At 42.7% G+C, this 16,770-nt stretch overlaps 1 protein-coding gene across 1 annotated transcript; it reads left to right on the plus strand.

Annotated features, from left to right (window-relative positions):
* Nucleotides 1–9,288: 9,288 nt before the first annotated feature.
* Nucleotides 9,289–14,958, plus strand: FGF19 (fibroblast growth factor 19). The gene is made up of 3 exons (XM_005491687.3): nt 9,289–9,903; nt 10,003–10,106; nt 13,159–14,958. The coding sequence occupies exons 1-3, from the start codon at nt 9,570–9,572 to the stop codon at nt 13,489–13,491; spliced, it is 771 nt and encodes a 256-aa protein (XP_005491744.2). The 5' UTR covers nt 9,289–9,569; the 3' UTR covers nt 13,492–14,958.
* The last annotated feature ends 1,812 nt before the right edge of the window (nt 14,959–16,770 follow it).

The raw sequence follows: 16,770 nt of genomic DNA on the forward strand, positions 1-16,770 counted from the left end.
GATTTTCTCACCACCCTTCTCCCCCAGCTTCCTTGTAGTCAATACCAGGTCATCCTGCATGCCCAGGGGCAACTCGGAGCTTTTGGTGACTCTGGGACCTCTACACAACATCTACACGAACCAACGTTACCTTTGGAGATAATTTCTGCTCCCACTATGTGTTTTTCTACTTCCTGAGCAGCACAGAGATCAGATGCAACAAGAGAAAATTTTGGATTGAATATTGGTAAATGAAGGCATAACCAAGAGCTTTTATTACTCAGACTTGCTGTGCCTGAAAAGAGACCCAGTCCAAGAGTTGGATCACAATGGTTCTTTATTTTGTGTTGTTCTGCAGAATGGAACAGTAGCAATGATACAATCACTACCAGTAAATGCCCCAGTCAGGTAATGCCTCACTCATTTGGCACCCACATTTTTGCAGGAAAAAAAAAAATAGATATCAGTTTGATGATGCTTATCAGTGCTGTGTCACTTACATAACCATATAAATTGTCTCAATTAAAAAGAGGTGATTTTGGGAACAGGAATCAGAGTATGAACTTTTGAGCCTCTATGCAATTTCTCCTCAAGATGTGAACTTCATTTGCTGTCCCAATACCTCTGCAAGTGTGGGATACTCACCCAGCGTCAGGAAATGTTCCCAGATATAATGCTTGAGCCTGTTTTAATCAATATACACCATCCCAGTACCTCTGCAAGGGTGGGATACTCATCCAGAGAATTCATCAGGAAATGTTCCCAGATATTATGCTTGAGCCTGGTCCAATCAATATACACCATTACAGAGAGATCCAGCTCATTTCCTAATTGCTAAACATTTCACACACAAGGTTTAAGCCCCAGTGGGATCATATGCATCTGACCCACAAATAATTGTGTGACACCAGAAGGTTTATTATCTCCTAGCAGGAATGAGAAGCATATTTCTTAATAGGTTCCCCACCCTGGGCAGTGCAGGCCTTCCTTTGAAGAGTCTCTATGGTAATTGATGTTAATGAGCAGCCGGCAGAGGAGAAACGCTGGGTCACCAGGTAGGAAGCCCCCCAAGAGATAATCTAATTACTCTCCAAAACAAATTACTTTCAACCAAAACAAATTACTTTCAATCACTCTGCAACAGATAAGATCAGTGGAGGGGGCTCAAAGCTGATGACAGCTGGAGACTGAGGCTTCATGAGTTTATGGATTGATCGCTTTTCTCTTTGGTCTGTTTTGTTGAATGACAATGGAGTGACAGAAAACTGGAGCCAAGAACTGAGCTCCCTTTCATTTCATTCAGGACCTGCCAGCTCTGTGCTCTTTGCTGGGTGGCTCATTGATCTGAAATTGGAAAAGCTGAAGCCGTGTGTGTCCACAGCTGTAATGGGAGCAAGACTCTCCAGAGGAATAAATATGCAGTCTGGGGGGCTACAAAACCCACTCCTTGTGCATTTGTTATGTGAGGAAGGGAAAACAGGATATTGTTGCTTTTTTTTCCTGAAATCTTTTTTAAAGATATGAGGCAAAATGGAGCCTTCATTCTCATGAAGCCTCAACAGGACTAAACTACAAATATTAATTTAAATTGCAGCTCTACAGGGAACATAAGTGAGCCAGTTGGAGTGAGGATTGAATGATTAATCAGTGGGGTTTTATATCTGCTACTTGCTGTGCAAAGGGTTGTCATTGCTGCCTGTGTATGTGAGAAAATCTCATAAATTTGGCAATTACTGTCTCTTGAGAAAGGTGCTGGCATTGCCACTGGAGCCATGAATTGAAAGGGTTTGTGCAGGGATCAGTTACAGTTACAGTTCTGCTGCTCTCGATGTCATTAGCATTGGCTGCTCCCTTCCTTCTGTTATCCAGCTGATGGAACATCTGCCTGGCTGAGTCCAAACCACACTGGTGGCAATCTGTGTCCTGATAGCGCAGGCAATGGGAAAAAGGGCATCTCCTTCCTTGCAGCAGCAGCTCTCCCTTGCAGCGAGGCTGCAGTGGCAGCGATCAGTAGCTGTTTTGTGACAGGCTTTATCTGCTGGAGGCCTCTGATAAAGAGCAATAGACAGGTCTCAGGGAGCCTTTGCTATTGATTGAAACCTCGGTGCCCCACAGGGAGAGAAGGATTCCTCCCCTGCTCTGTAAATGTTCTGAACTAGGTTAAATTCTGAATTAACTGGGGTGTGTGTGTGTGTGGTGTGCGATTGTCTTTACAGCCCCCTTGGCAAAGGCAATGCCCAAATCCACAGATCCACAACCCAGAGTGTATGAACTGCATGCTGAGCCATGTGAAAGAGCCACTCCACCTTTCCATCTTCAGCACATCTGTCTGCTTTGCTTACTTCAGCAACTGAGGGCTCTCTGCCTCTGGTTGTGCAAGGATCTTCCTGCTGCCTCCAGACATGAAAGAGCCAGAGGCAATGGGGCTCTCACTTTCAGCTTAAAATGTTCAAGGAGCTTTGTTTCCAGAAAAAGGAAAATAAATTGAAGATGTGCTTGACATAAAAATATTTAGCATTTAAAAATGGTAAAATAGAATTTTTCTGATGGTTGCATGTCTGATTACAGTTGTAAGCACACACAAAAAACATTTAGTTTAATTCTGCTTCTTATAGTAAGTCAACGTACATAACACACCAGATAGTGGAGGATTCTACATTCCTTCCCATATTTGTGATGTTTAGGTTTAAATACCTTGTGGTAATGCAGACATTTCATTTTATCTTTCAGTGGTGTTTCAGATTTTCTCTCTTGCTGAAACAAGTTATTTAATGAAGCTGAACTACTTTTGGAGTAAGACATCCATTACTCGCTCGTTTCCTCACAAGTCAGATGTGTAAAACCTAAGTAAACTTGAATTACTTTCTAAAGACCATGCAGGCTCTTTCCATGCTGATTTGTTCTGCTTCTCTTACTTTCAAATGGCCTTTTAATTGGCCATTAAAGTAGGAAATTATGGCTGATTAGGATCAATCCAAATGCAATGCTTTGGATGGACTGGCTATTTGAATACCATTCTTTTAGATCCCGTGTCATTTCTGCTTTGTCAGCTAAAGGTCACTTTTAGCTGCATTGGCAGGATGCTTCAGCAACCTCTGCCCTTCAGCTCTTGACCCCAAATGTGCCACAGCCATGTTTAGTGGCAGCAAAGGGGACCAGTTGCAATAAGGAACATCAGAGAAAGTTACTCAGTTTCCCAATTCATAACAAATTGTGCAGCTACACCCAGGCTATGCTTTAGGCTCCATTTCAGATGAAAATTACTTACAATGACCTCCAAGAGGAAGAATAGTTTATTAATAATCTTCCTCTCTCTTGAGCAAAGCCATTGTAAAACTTCCTACATGGTTGTCACTAAAATTAAGGAGTGAATCTGGAGGTCTTCTGAGAAAGGAGGCAAGATATCATTGCACTTTTTAATTCTATGTACTAAACAGATTTTGGAGTAGCTGCATGAGAATTTTGTTTTTTCTAAGATATTTCTCCAGAGTTTTAGGCCTATGATATGAGCTGGAGTGAAAGGTTAGGTATCTGTTGACTCAGATGAATGGTTTTGCTTTCCAGAAGCTGAGGATATGCCTGTGTGCAAAATATTAACAGTTAAATGATCAGGAAACTTTGTACTAGTTTTGGGGTTTACATTTGTTCAGACTGTTTCATAAAGGGCTTCACAGTTTCAGTCCTTCCTGCAGTATCATCATAATCAAAGGTGATGACAGCAGGTCAATAAGCACTCATGGGCTGAATTTGATAATCATTTACATGTCTTAACAATTTATACAGTTCTGTTGGTGCCTTGGAGTTTTTAGTAGTAGATAAGCAGCAGTGCAGATGAAATATAGACAGCAAGAAAACTATGAGACTTAGCTGGCTTTCTTAACTCCCTTTCTACCTCTTTTACTTCACAATATGGGGAATTGTTGTAATGTGTTCAGCACACACTCATTTTTCTCTGATCTTCATCAAGTATTTGAAGCCCAAATAATAATACTAATTAAAAAAAAAAAAAAGCCACAACTATCCAAAGTGGGAATTCCCCAGACAGGGATATTCTTACCTTTCACATCCTTCAGTCTTAACAGGGCTGAGCCACCCAGAGCTAATATGTGTAGGACAATCTGTCCCTGTAGGCTGCTCTGATTATTGGCATCACGTAAACCATAACAATTCTCCCACAGCTTCTCAGTCAAGCCTAACTGATTCTAGCTAGAACACAACTTAGATGGTCATGAAAATAATAAATACCTACAGTGATGTAATTTTTTTATCATCTTCATGACTAGAAGACTTTGGAGTATCAATTTTACAACAAAACAGGATTATTATAATAGATGTTTTTGAGAAAACATCTGCCTTTAATCAAAGGTACAATCACATTTCTGAGGTGGTTTAACTTCAAGGGAAAGGAGGGATTCAGTGTCTCACCAAACAGACAGACAGAGCTAAACCCCTTTCATACCTCTCCTTCTTACCTCTGACTCCCAAAAAATCATCACCTGAGCACCCCTGGATCAGTGGATCAGTGTCCCTCTTAACAATGCACCTCCAGTGAGAGTCAGACCTCTGTGGGACAAATTCATCCCACATTTCACTCAGTGAAATTGTTCTGGGTCAGGTTTGTTTTAATGGGCCTGTACTGGTCTTGTTGCCAAAGTCTTTGCAAATCCTGGCTTCCTACTATGCTCTTCAGGGGTGATTTTGTGGGAATTGTCACTATATCAGGCTGAATAAAACCACCTGATTAATTCTGTCCAGATGTGTTTGTACAGGACCACAGGTCCAAGTATGCACTCTTGCAAGTTTGAAGCATTTCTGGTATATCTTCTTCTACTGTTCTCTGTCTATTAAAGGAAAAATACTTCCAGTGAAGCTGGAACTTGTCATGCAGACAGCATTATTTAGTCACTGTCAGGAAAAGAATACAGGTAAATGCTGCAAGGATACCACATTTGACTGAGAAGCTGATGATCTAGAGTCACCCTCTTCTAGAAAAGCTTCCCTTATGGCTTCCAGGAACACGTTGTGTAAACAAAGTCCAGGGGCATTACTCCCTAGGTCAAGCTGGAAAATATAATTTGTTGGCAAATAAACCTGCAATTATTCATTTCTGTTGCAGGACGAAGATCTGCTCAAAACATAACAAAAAACATAACAAAAACACAGCTTTTGTTGGTTTAGTGCTGGAGAATCACAGTACCAAATATGATCCCATAAAATCTGTAAGGTTTCTTCTATCGGAGAATTATGAAGGATTTGATAGCACACAGAAAAGATGGGGTAGATGAAATACCTCTAAAACATGAAATAATGGCTTGCGGTGATGACAAAAAAAAAAAAAAAAAAGCTTTAGGTTATTTGAAGCTGGTGGGAATTTTGTGAGCTTTAGAGCAGACCTAACCAGAGGATATCATTTGACTGTGCAAGCTCCAAGTCAATTCCAGGCTCAGTATTGCTCTCTGGAATGCATTGACTGATAGCAATAGCTGAGGAAGCATTAGATAACAGAATGGTGAGAGATATTTGAAATTGGTTGTCTGGCTGTGCTCCTTGGAAAGAACCAGCAACAACACACACCAATTACAGTAGCAAAAATCTCCCCAGCATGTTGACCTTCCTTAGCAGAGCAGTTTTAGAAGCAGAACCCCTCTGGAAGTGGATCATTTGGAAATCTATGAGTCTCTGATGCACTTGAATCCTACAAATTCACTGAGGACTGTGGTATCAGGGAAGAGGCTCAGTGAGTGCTTGTCCCATCCTATGACATCCTGTCAGTGGGTGCGCGCAGCGGGAGCTGTGGAATCTCAATTCTGCACTCATTCACAGCCCGGGGAGAAATATTGTCACCTCCATGCCTCTTGGATTGCAGAAGCAGCTGGGAAGCAGAGCAGTCCCTGACATATGGTGGAGTAACCTCTCCTTCTTAGGCAGATTTTTTAACTGGTGCTGTGCTGATAAGGCTCTTTATAGAACAAGCCCGTGCTCGAGTAGCTGCGTATCGCAGTGTCCTGTGTCTTCACTTCTGCCTTCCCTCATTCTCCTGACATATTCTTCTCCACCAGAAGCAAGAGAAAAGGCTGGACTGCTCTGCTGGCTCTCTGCCACGGGTAAAATCATTTTCTTTTCTCTGTCACTTCTGGGATGACTGGCAGGAACCACAGCAGAAACCAGCGGCATTAGCACTGACATCTCCAGCCCTGCCTGGAACCTCACTGCCCTCAGAGTATTTGCAGCCTCTGTAATTCTCCCACCTCTGACTTCAGAGAAAAGAGAGGAAGACTGACAGATCTCTTCACAAAAGTAATATTAGATCACACTGGTGTAATCCCAACTCCAAAATCTGTAGGAGGTCCCAAAGACAGCCCAAAGGAAGCAAAAAGTCTTCAATGTTTCTGTGGTATTTCCCTCTTCCTTCAGTGACTCGTACAACCAAAGCTTTCACCATCATATTCCAAAGATATTCCATAACTGAGAAAATGTCTCTTCATCCTAAACACCTCCAGTTTATCACATTTTTGACCCTCACTCAGCCTTGAGTGACTCACCTATATAATTCTTCTTTGATCTCCACCAGCAAGTAGCCTGCTATGACCAACTTTGACTCATCGGTGGTTCTTGCCCTATTTCCTCACCAATTTTTGTGGCCACCTTCCTTAGTTTCTTTTCAGTTGGTTTCAATCATGTCGTTATCCAGTATGGTACAAGCCCTCTGTTACCTCTGTGGTGTGTTCCAGGATCTCTGGATGTTTGACTTTTAATTATAGCTAATTTTATTCTTCCAAAACACATTCACTTCATTATTGCTGAAATTTGGACTTCTCGTTCTGCAGAAATTGCACTGGGACATTGGAAAGTGCAGTGGAAATAAATGATCCATTGCAACAGGTGAAAATGCTTTTGCAATTGTGAACTGTTTAGTTAGGAGGTATTTTTGTTCTATAAGACTTTCTGCCTGGGTTTTCGGTTGTTTTTCCTATCCTCATAAAAGCAGAAAATCTGACACTACCAGGTTTCCTTGTTGCAGGAAGCAGGTCCAGCACTGGAAGTGAATTTACCCTACAATACATTTGTTCTGCAACCATATACTTTTTCCTGCAAATGCATTTGTAGGAACATGCAAAGGCATGTGCCTTTTTTATTGAACTTTGAGAAAACATGCCAATAAATGATAAAGTCCAGTGACACAGACAGGAACTGAAATTAAAATAATGTGTTGCAACTCTTGTATTTTGAATTCAGTTACATTCACTAGCTCATTTATCTCTAGCTAAAAATAAGTTATCTTCAGTTTCTAGTTAAAAATAAGTTACCTGAATCTGAGTTAATAATCTAGGCTTTTTTTTCTTTACAGAGGCAATAAGAAATTGAATACTTCTACTTGAATAAGAAAATGAATACTTCCTGGGTATATTCAACCCATATTTCTTCAGCAGCTGTTTTGTGATAGGATTGGCACCATTCAGTCTAGTTAAGTGTTTGCAGACAGGGGACTTGGACAAATTATTTAGGTCGGAACCTCCCCCTAACAAGAAAGGCCATTCCAAAAAATTAGTTAAGAGCTTAATATTTGTTTTAATTTGATTAGACACGAACTCTTTAACATCAGCTTGTGCAACATCAGCAACAGCAACAGCGAAAATAATTTTTAAAGGCTCTCCTTCAATTCTTGGAAATTCTCCTTTACAGCCAGCTTTTTCACTGATTTGAAATATCATTTAGTGCAAGTGATTTGTCCTTTCTGCCTCAATTTTTGATCCTCACAGAGATGAATGAACAAGTTCCAAGCATCAATTCCTTACTGCTTGAAAGAAGCCTGAACTTCTTGATGAGGAAAATAAAACCTGTGATAATGATTATTGTTCCCACTGCAGTACAGCAGAAGCAGGGGTCATAAACCAGCTTCTATTCACTGAGATGCACAGAAAAATTGAGCTAAAGGAGCCCTCCAGATTAATTTCAGACCATAACCTCCGTGTGTGTGGCGGGTGCTCAGTACCTTGAAGAATGCCAGGCTGAGTTACATGCACAACTGCTGTGGGGCCCAGGGTTGCAGGGCAGGAACTGCCTTTGTAGCAGCCATGTAATAACATTGCAGAGGAAAAAAAGAATTAGGGACTTGCATGCCTTCGTATTATTTACTGGGCTTATAATACTGTGAACTTCCGTGATGTAAGGAAGACCAGAATTGGTAGGAAAGCCCACACATGATTTGGAGGATGCAGCGGGAGACATCTGACTGAAAAGTGGTCTTAATCCTTATTAATTATTCAGCAATCATGCAGGGGAAAACTAGGATCTTTTCTGGGTGTTTCAAGCTGATCACCGAAAAATGCCCAAAGCTAATCAAAAGATGTAGCTGCTTTGAAGGGATTGATGAGAGATTCAATTCCTTGCTTCAAATGAGTTTGTTATGCAAGACTTTGATCATCAAAATGTGGACTGATCGATGTCATTAACTCCAGTTAAATACACCTGAAATTGCACATGAAAATAAGTACAAGACATAATCCTACAAGCCTCTGTATTTTTGTGTGGTTTGTCTGTGTGCTTATCCTCACTGAGCTAAGATTGCTTATGGAGCAAAGATTTTTGTGGGAGTGTGTGCAGGAGGGAGATGCAAGTGCAGGGTCAAAATGATGAAAGTGAACAAGAAGGAAAAAATAAAAACAGTATGACTGAAGCTTTGTGTTTCAGAGAAGATGGTCGGGAGATGGGGTTATGTCTTGTTGAATTGTCATTTATTGTCTGGAGGGGGGATAATTTCTTTATGAAATTAACAGTTTTCTTTTTGGGAATCTAAGAAAATTCCTTCAATGATCACTTTGTATGTACAGCAGAAGAGTTGGCAGCAATCCCTTTAAATACAAATACAGTGGAAAACCCCCAAATTTGTGTGTCGTGTCTTCTCTCCAGGGCCATTCTCTGAGCGAGCTCCCTGGGAGGAGCTCGAGTGGAAAAAAAATCCATGCGCAGACCAGAAAAAAAATTCTGTTTGAAGTTTAAATCGGGCGATGCAGTTTAACTTCACCCAGAATTTTTTTCCCTCCAGTCTTTTTTGTAAGAAGTGGGGACAAACAGGAGCTGGAGAGCGCCCCCAGAGCGGCTCCCCGAGGCGAGGCAGCCGCATCCCAGGGGCCAGGCTCCATCTAGTGACCCGGGCGGGGATGGCCGGGCGGGGATGCACCCGGGAGCCGCGCCGGGACAGCCGCAGCCGCCGGGACCTGGCCGGACCGGGCTGCACCCGCGCCGGAACCGGGAGCGGCTGTCCCGCTCCCCTGGAAAGGCGAGCCCAGGTTTAGGCAGCAACTCTTTTGATTTCTGCAAAGGGAAATGAAACACAGGACGGGCCAGGCCGAAGGCAGGGGCTGAGCCGCGGCAGGGAGCGGGGCAGCCTCCTGCCACTGGGTGGGCTGGGTACACACACGCCCACCCGCGCTCCCCGTCCCACATCGGGGCTGCAGGACGTGCAGTGCCCCGGCAGCGCGGCCGGAGCCCGGCAGGAGCAGAGAGCTCGGAGATGCGGATGCGGAGGAAGCGACTTAGGGTGTCACCCGCTTAATATTTTCGGGGGAGTGACCGAACGCGGCTATGAAATGGGCTCTATATGGGATTCGGCCGGATCGATGGAGCTGATAAGGGCGAGCTATAAAAGGCTGGGGGGCGGCTGCGGCCGCGCTACAGCCCCGAGGCGCCGCTCCGGGATGGGGCTGCGCCCCGCCGCGCTGGCGCTGCTCGCTCTGGCGGCCGCCGCCGCCTCCGCGCTGCCGCTGCCGCTGCCCGACGCCGGCCCGCACCTCAACTACGGCTGGGGAGAGCCCATCCGGCTGCGGCACCTCTACACCGCCAGCAAGCACGGCCTCTTCAGCTGCTTCCTGCGCATCGGCGCCGACGGCCGGGTGGACGCGGCCGGCAGCCAGAGCCCGCAGAGTGAGTGGCAGCTGCGGGCATGGGCATGGGGACAGGGATGGGGACGGGGATGGGGCGGCGGGGGTGACACTGCTGTTCCCTCTCTCTGTCTGCCCGCAGGTCTGCTGGAGATCCGCGCCGTGGCCGTGCGCACCGTGGCCATCAAGGGCGTGCAGAGCTCCCGGTACCTGTGCATGGACGAGGCGGGGAGGCTGCACGGGCAGGTGAGACCCGCGACGCTGTCCTCAGGGGGGTTTTACACTCTGGAACAGCGGCGTGTTCTAATAACGGGGTAACAAAGCTTCTAATAACGGCGTGTTCCAATAACGGGGTAACAAAGCTTCCAGGTGTCCGCCGCAGTCCCTCCCCCACCGCCTGTTCTCCCGAGGAGCTGCGGTTCTTGTCACCGTCACTGTGGGGATTGTTAGAAGGCAGAAAGGAAATGTCGTTTAGAGAGTAAATGATGTTTTGCGTGTCCTCTGCCAAAATATACCGAAAGTACAGCCCAGGGCAAAATTGCATTTCGGTTTAAAATTCTCATCGGTGGGAGATTGTGATTCTGCTGCAGGAATAGATTAAGCTCTGCTAGAGTATGAGTAATTCCTCACTGTTCAAGTCAGGTATTCTGGAAGAAAAAAGTTAAAAAGAGATTGTTCCTTTGGAGAAGAGTTGCAGCCAGCTGGCTGCCAGGCATACAATTCCTAGGAGCATGGGTTTGCTATCTCTTAGGAAGCTGCAGACTGGAAAAAGATTTTGAGGGAGAAAGGTTGCTTCTCCACTGCCTCACTTCTGCCCTGCTATAACAGCACAGCTGCGGGACTCTGAGGGTTTGGAGAGTTAAGTGCCCCTCTGATGCCACTAGATCAGCTTTTTCACTAGGCTTAGAAACTAGTCATTGACATAAACTCGAGCTTTTAAGGCAGGTGAATACATTCTTGACTCTAGAATTTGACAAGTGCAGTTCAGATTTAGTCTGTACAGAAGCCTGAGTTTCACAGAGTGATGGCTTTTCATGAAGCCACAGTAAAGATACAGCTTGATTCTTTTTTGATTACTCCAGCAAAATTTCTGCTGATTTTAATCAGGAAAGGACTTCTCAAAACTCCCAGTATCTTTAATAACAGCAACACTGATGTTTCTGAATGTGGATAAAATTAAGAATGCGGAACACAGAATTAAGTTTATCTTTCTGGATTTCACTGCTTTTTTGCATCTCAGTCGAGGCTGAGATGAGGTGCATAGGTTCAGATGATATGGCAGGTCAATTATTAGCTTTAATGTATATCCAAATACATTAATATAATTCTTTAATGTATATCCAAAACAAATCAGAACCTGGATTCTGCTCCCGTTGGAGCTACCAGCTGAACTTGACAAATCACAGAATTTAAAAATGGTTTTCCTGTAGCACCATTTTGAAGGCATACACGTTGACTGGAACTGCATTTGTTGGTGTAGTGTATTAGATGCAGGCTGGAGTTTTATTCTGAAAACACAACAGCACGTTTTTATTCTGAAAACAGCACAGCAAGTAGCTGTGTTGTTCCATCTCTGTGCTGGGGACACCTGCTGTCACCTCTGTGCTCACAGCCCAGACAGGCAGCTCTGCAGGTAGATCTCTGCCTTATCAGCACCACGCTCAGGACTGGGAGAACAAAAGGGCAGACACGGTGTCTGGGGGCTGAACCTGTGCTCCTGCAACTTGGCCTGTTTTGACACTGGAAAAATGATGACTGGGGTTGGTTTTTGAATGTGCTGTGTGCTGTAGTCAGTAGTTTAGGGGAAATGCTGAATCTACTAGCATACTGTGATTCCTCCTGTGAAAAAAATCCCTCCTGTGGGGGAAGAAACCCCTGGAAATACTTTAAAAAGTCTGTTTGGTACTTGTTTAAAAAGACAGACTAGAGACCATCCCAATGTAGTGAAGAGGGAAAGGTATAGCTGAGACACAGGGACTGAATCAATATCTGTTGTTTGTAGTGTGCACTTCTTAAGCAAGAATCTTTTTTATTTCATCATCCTTTTCAGTGAGGCTGAGCACTCATAAAGACAGCCAACAATCCAGCCCCAATTTTTTGCCATATACATATATTTTTCTGAGATATAATGTGTGTGTGTAAGGATAAACATTGCACCATTTTATTTAAAGAAAACTTTTTTTAAAATTACTTTTTTAATTTAAAACATGCTTTTGAAAGATAACCAAATGCACACCCTTAATTTTATTCCATGTTACTGCGGGTGTCTGAGAAAGGCCCAAAAATATTAAATATGCTCTCTGTTCAGACAGGCAGAACATTCATGTAAGGACACTTCTGTGTCTGCAGAATGAGACATAATCAGCAATTCTCTTTTATTGACCAAGGTTCAATCACCTGCAGTAGCTGAGACTGAAATAGCAACAGAGTTGTAAGAAGCACAACTCAAGTGCTGGTGTAAAGATCTAGAGAGGTCTGACCTGCTGATATGGGTTCAAGATACAAATATCATATATTATATATATATATATATATATATATATATATATATTTGTATTTATAATTTAAGATGTTACAGGTATATAATATTTGTACAGGCCATTGCAAATGTAATCCTACAAATTCATGCCTAAGAAAATACATTCTTCTCTACCAAGTCCTAACTTATGCTGGTATTAATTCAACAGTTCTCATGTTAACAAGAAAATGACACTTTGTAAAAGGGTCCTTGGCAATTTCAGTAAATTCTGAGTGGAAAAAAGGTGGAAATTACCTTTTAGCATTGTTTTACTGATTGGCCACACTGCCTTTCTATCCTGAAGCCTTTGCACAGGCAGATCTCTAACAGAGCAGGAGTTATATACTTGGATTAGGATTTAAGACTGCAATTAAGGACAAATTCATCTAAATCTGCTCTGGCATCTGAGACTTTTTTCCCAGTGCTCAATCAGGATAAGTGTGGTGGCTGTGGAGAAGCACATCCTGGGATTCAAAGCTTATTTGATGGGATGGGCATGGAAAGAACTTCAGGGGTTCTGGAATGGAATGGAATGGAATGGAATAGAATAGAATAGAATAGAATAGAATAGAATAGAATAGAATAGAATAGAATAATAGAATAGAAATAGGAATAGAATAGGAATATAACACCACAGGACAGGGATAGGGATAGGGATTGGGAAAGTCAGGATACCACCACTGAGGGACTAGGACTTTTCCCATCCAAGGTTTGTTTTGTGGTTGAATACACCCAGCCTGGTGGGCATATTTGTCATTCTCACTATTCCTTGCTTTTCAGCTCAGGTATTCCACTGAAGACTGTTCCTTTGAGGAGGAGATTCGCCCAGACGGCTACAACGTGTATCGATCCAAAAAACATGGAATATCAGTGTCTTTGAGCAGTGCCAAACAAAGACAGCAGTTCAAGGGGAAGGATTTCCTTCCCCTGTCTCACTTCTTGCCCATGATCAACACGGTGCCCATGGAGTCAGCAGACTTTGGTGAATATGGTGATTACAGCCAGGCCTTTGAGCCAGAGGCGTTCTCCTCACCCCTGGAGACGGACAGCATGGATCCCTTTGGCATTGCCTCCAAACTGTCCCCAGTGAAGAGCCCCAGCTTCCAGAACTGACTGTGCTCCCACACACGTTTTCACAGAAATATTGAAGAGGACTGTAGGGTTTGTAGCTTTCTGTGTAGTGATATTTGGGAACTTTTTTGTGTGTTTGAGTATGGAGCCAGCCTCGTCCTTGTTGTACCTGCAAGAGATGAGTGCCTGTTCTATAGTCTAAAGAATTGCCTGTCCATAGTTTTGTTTGGAAAAGCAGGATTAAATGCGAAAACTTTAGTGACCTTATCAGAATTCCTCCATAGGTGGTGATAAAATAACTGTAATTTTTATACACCAGCTACACTTCCACATATATTTACCTGTTATAGCTGCTCATACAAGCAAATGCAGAAAACGTTTTCCTCTTCAGAGATCCCAACTCAAACACTTGGACCAAAACTAGATGAAGGAAAACATCCTACCAGATGTAACTTGAGTTAATGCTGCTTCTTTAAAGGGCTGCTAACAACATTCTGGGGAAGATCTCCTATGGAAAGCATACTGCTGAAAAAACAAATCTGCTTGTACATTGTGCTTTTTCTTCCCTTAGAAAATAAGAGAAGAAAGGGAAAAATTTCTCCCTTTCCTTACTGGTAAGAGGTAATTTGGGAAACTTGATCATTGATTTCTTTTGTAGGCTAAATTATGTTCTCTGATTCTGCATCAGAATCACCCAGCAGAGAGTTCTCATCAAAATCAGTGAGGATTCAGTGTGCGGTTGGAAGGGTGCCCAGGGCTAGAATTGATGTTCATCGGGTAGGGAATGAGCAGCTCAAATGAATGTTTAAACGAAGATTGTGTTGTATATAAGCATGTATATGTCATTAGCAAATAGAGAAGAACACTGAGAACGGATGTATAGGTCAAATCAGTTATAAAATAGGTTTTTGTGTTCAACCTTTAACCACCAGGAATTCTTTCAAGTCACTTCCAGGCTTGATTCAGCATCCATGGGAATCAGTGGAGAGATGGTTTAGTGAGATAAAAGCTGCAGAACTGGGTCAGGATTCTCCTTGCAAGAAGGGATTGTGAGGACTTCTGGCCAAGGCACTCAATGTCTTCAAGTTCTGTTCTCCCTCTGAAAAGATTCAATGAAGGAATAGCCAAGGTGAAGCCAAAGGGGGGAAAAAAAGGATGGTTCAGGGATTCTACTTGTTTCCAAAGGTTCATTTACAAGATAGATTTCTGTACCAAAAAAAAAGAAAAAAAAAAAAAAAGAAAAGAAAAAAAAAGCTTTACTGGAAATACCAGTTTTTCTGACCTAGCACTTCATTGCCAATGCAATATTTATAATTAATTTATTGAATACGTACATTTGTTTATTTTGTTACTGTTATTTATGCTCAAGATTCTATTTATATACTTCTGAATATAGGTTTTTTAGTTGTAACAAATCTTGTGCAGTTTTGTAATCAACAGAATTTTAGTCAAGAATAGCCAATTTTTAAATAGCTGTAATTTTAGCTAATTTTTAAATTTCTGTGCATTATCATTAGTGTAATGTGTACATTTGCAATAAAAGAGAAAATCATCTTCAACACTGAAATCTGCTTGACTCTTCTGTCTCTCCACAAGTGCCACATCCACACATCTTTTAAATACCTCCAGAGATGGTGACTCAACCACTTCCCTTGACAAAAAAAAATCCTCTGGGTAGAAGGCTTCTCCCATTTAAAAATGGGAACCATTCTAACCAGTGCTGCCAGGGAGAAAAGTGGTGTGAGTTTTGCCTGAAAAAGATGTCAGTTTCTGGCAGGAAAAGAGCCTGAATGTTTCCATTTGGAAATGCTGTGAGACACAGGAACGGCAGATTTCTTGGCCGGCAAACACCTCCCATGGTGTTGTCCCATTCTCTTTTGTGCTGAGCCACTGCCACACATCCGGAGGGCTCCTACTCCTCGTTTGCTGGAAGACGTTGTTCTGATTTCCAGGTTGTTTTATTCCAAAACTTTTCAGATTTCAGGGGGTTTCATTTCCAGTTCTGATCAGTCACTATATTTTCCTTGAACGCCTTTCAAAACCTTTCTTAAAAAAAAAAAAAAGGCAAAACAAACAAAACACAAAAAGCCAGAAAACAATATAAGAATGAACTTTTGAAGTTGGGGCAAGAAAAGAAAAATCACTTTTCTGCTAAAAACTTGCACAGATTTGACAGGAAACATGGCAAATAATGGAGTTTGGAGGGTACACAATTTAATTGACCCAGTGAGAGATTTTTTAAGTGGGTGTAACATTGTGAATATTTCTCAAGGATGCAAAGACAGGCAACCTTACATTTTGGGAACATAATCTTGAGCTCTCTTGTGACCCTGTTTGCTGACACCTTTGGCTTACATTCTTCCAGCGGCAGCACGATGATTTTTCCGGCAACAGCACGGTTAGAGGTTGGTTCAATATTTATTCAGACAGAGGGAAGAATGCCAGGAGCTAAATTAACCCATACCACTTCCTGGAGAGCTCCAGTTTTCGTTGGAGTTTTCCCATCCCAGCTCTGACCAAACCTGGCTGTTTTGCTTATAAAATCTGACAAGATCTCGGCTTGAGGTTGGAGGACTGCTGGGAAACGCTTCCCCTGCCCTGCGACACCTGACTCGGTCAGGAACCGGGCGTGCAAAACCTCCAAAAAGCACCTTTGGTTCTGTGGGAAAGTAAACACCAGCAGCAGCACCCATCAGCACACCCCATCCCCTGCCCATCAGAGCTGCTCAAAGGCAGGGGGACAATGGAGGTGCTTTCATTTGCAACAGAACATTTTACAGCCCCGAAACGTTTTTAAAGCTCAGGTGTCAAATGTCTCCTTGGGAAGTCTCAGCTGGAAGCTGTGATGTGCAAATACGAGATGCTAGAGGAGCGGGAAAGGGGATACTGAGCGTCTTCATTTCCACTGGGAGGAAGTGTGAAAACCTATAAATCAATTCAAATTCACAGTGTCCATTTTACCTCTGCTCAAATCATTGAAACCCTGTTAGTGGATAATTTGGGGGCCACTCTTTCTACTCTGCCAGTGTACTTTTCATATGAATGGGGAGCAACTTGATAAATTAAATAAAATTTCCCTTTTTTTCCCCACAAAAATATATGTATTCTAACAGCAGGGTGGTAGAATAGTGTGACCCAGAGCCACATTTTATTAAGTCTCTGGAAAATAGAATAAGTTAACTTTAACATATGTGCTTGTAAATGAGTATAAATGTTTCCTTTGACTAGTGTTGATCTGTAATAACTCCTAAGTATTTTAATAGAGCAGCCTAGAAGGACACACTACAGTTTGGGTGGGTAATAACACCAAAAATATTTATG

Source organism: Zonotrichia albicollis, chromosome 6 (genome assembly GCF_047830755.1).
Source record: "Zonotrichia albicollis isolate bZonAlb1 chromosome 6, bZonAlb1.hap1, whole genome shotgun sequence".
Classification (NCBI taxonomy): domain Eukaryota; kingdom Metazoa; phylum Chordata; class Aves; order Passeriformes; family Passerellidae; genus Zonotrichia; species Zonotrichia albicollis.

Excerpts from the sequence above, each read along its gene's own strand:
- FGF19 (XM_005491687.3), top strand. The coding sequence starts at position 9,570 with ATGGGCTCTATATGGGATTCGGCCGGATCGATGGAGCTGATAAGGGCG. Across the intron at positions 9,904-10,002 it reads CGGCAGCCAGAGCCCGCAGA|GTCTGCTGGAGATCCGCGCC; the intron begins GTGAGTGGCAGC and ends GTCTGCCCGCAG. Across the intron at positions 10,107-13,158 it reads CGGGGAGGCTGCACGGGCAG|CTCAGGTATTCCACTGAAGA; the intron begins GTGAGACCCGCG and ends CTTGCTTTTCAG.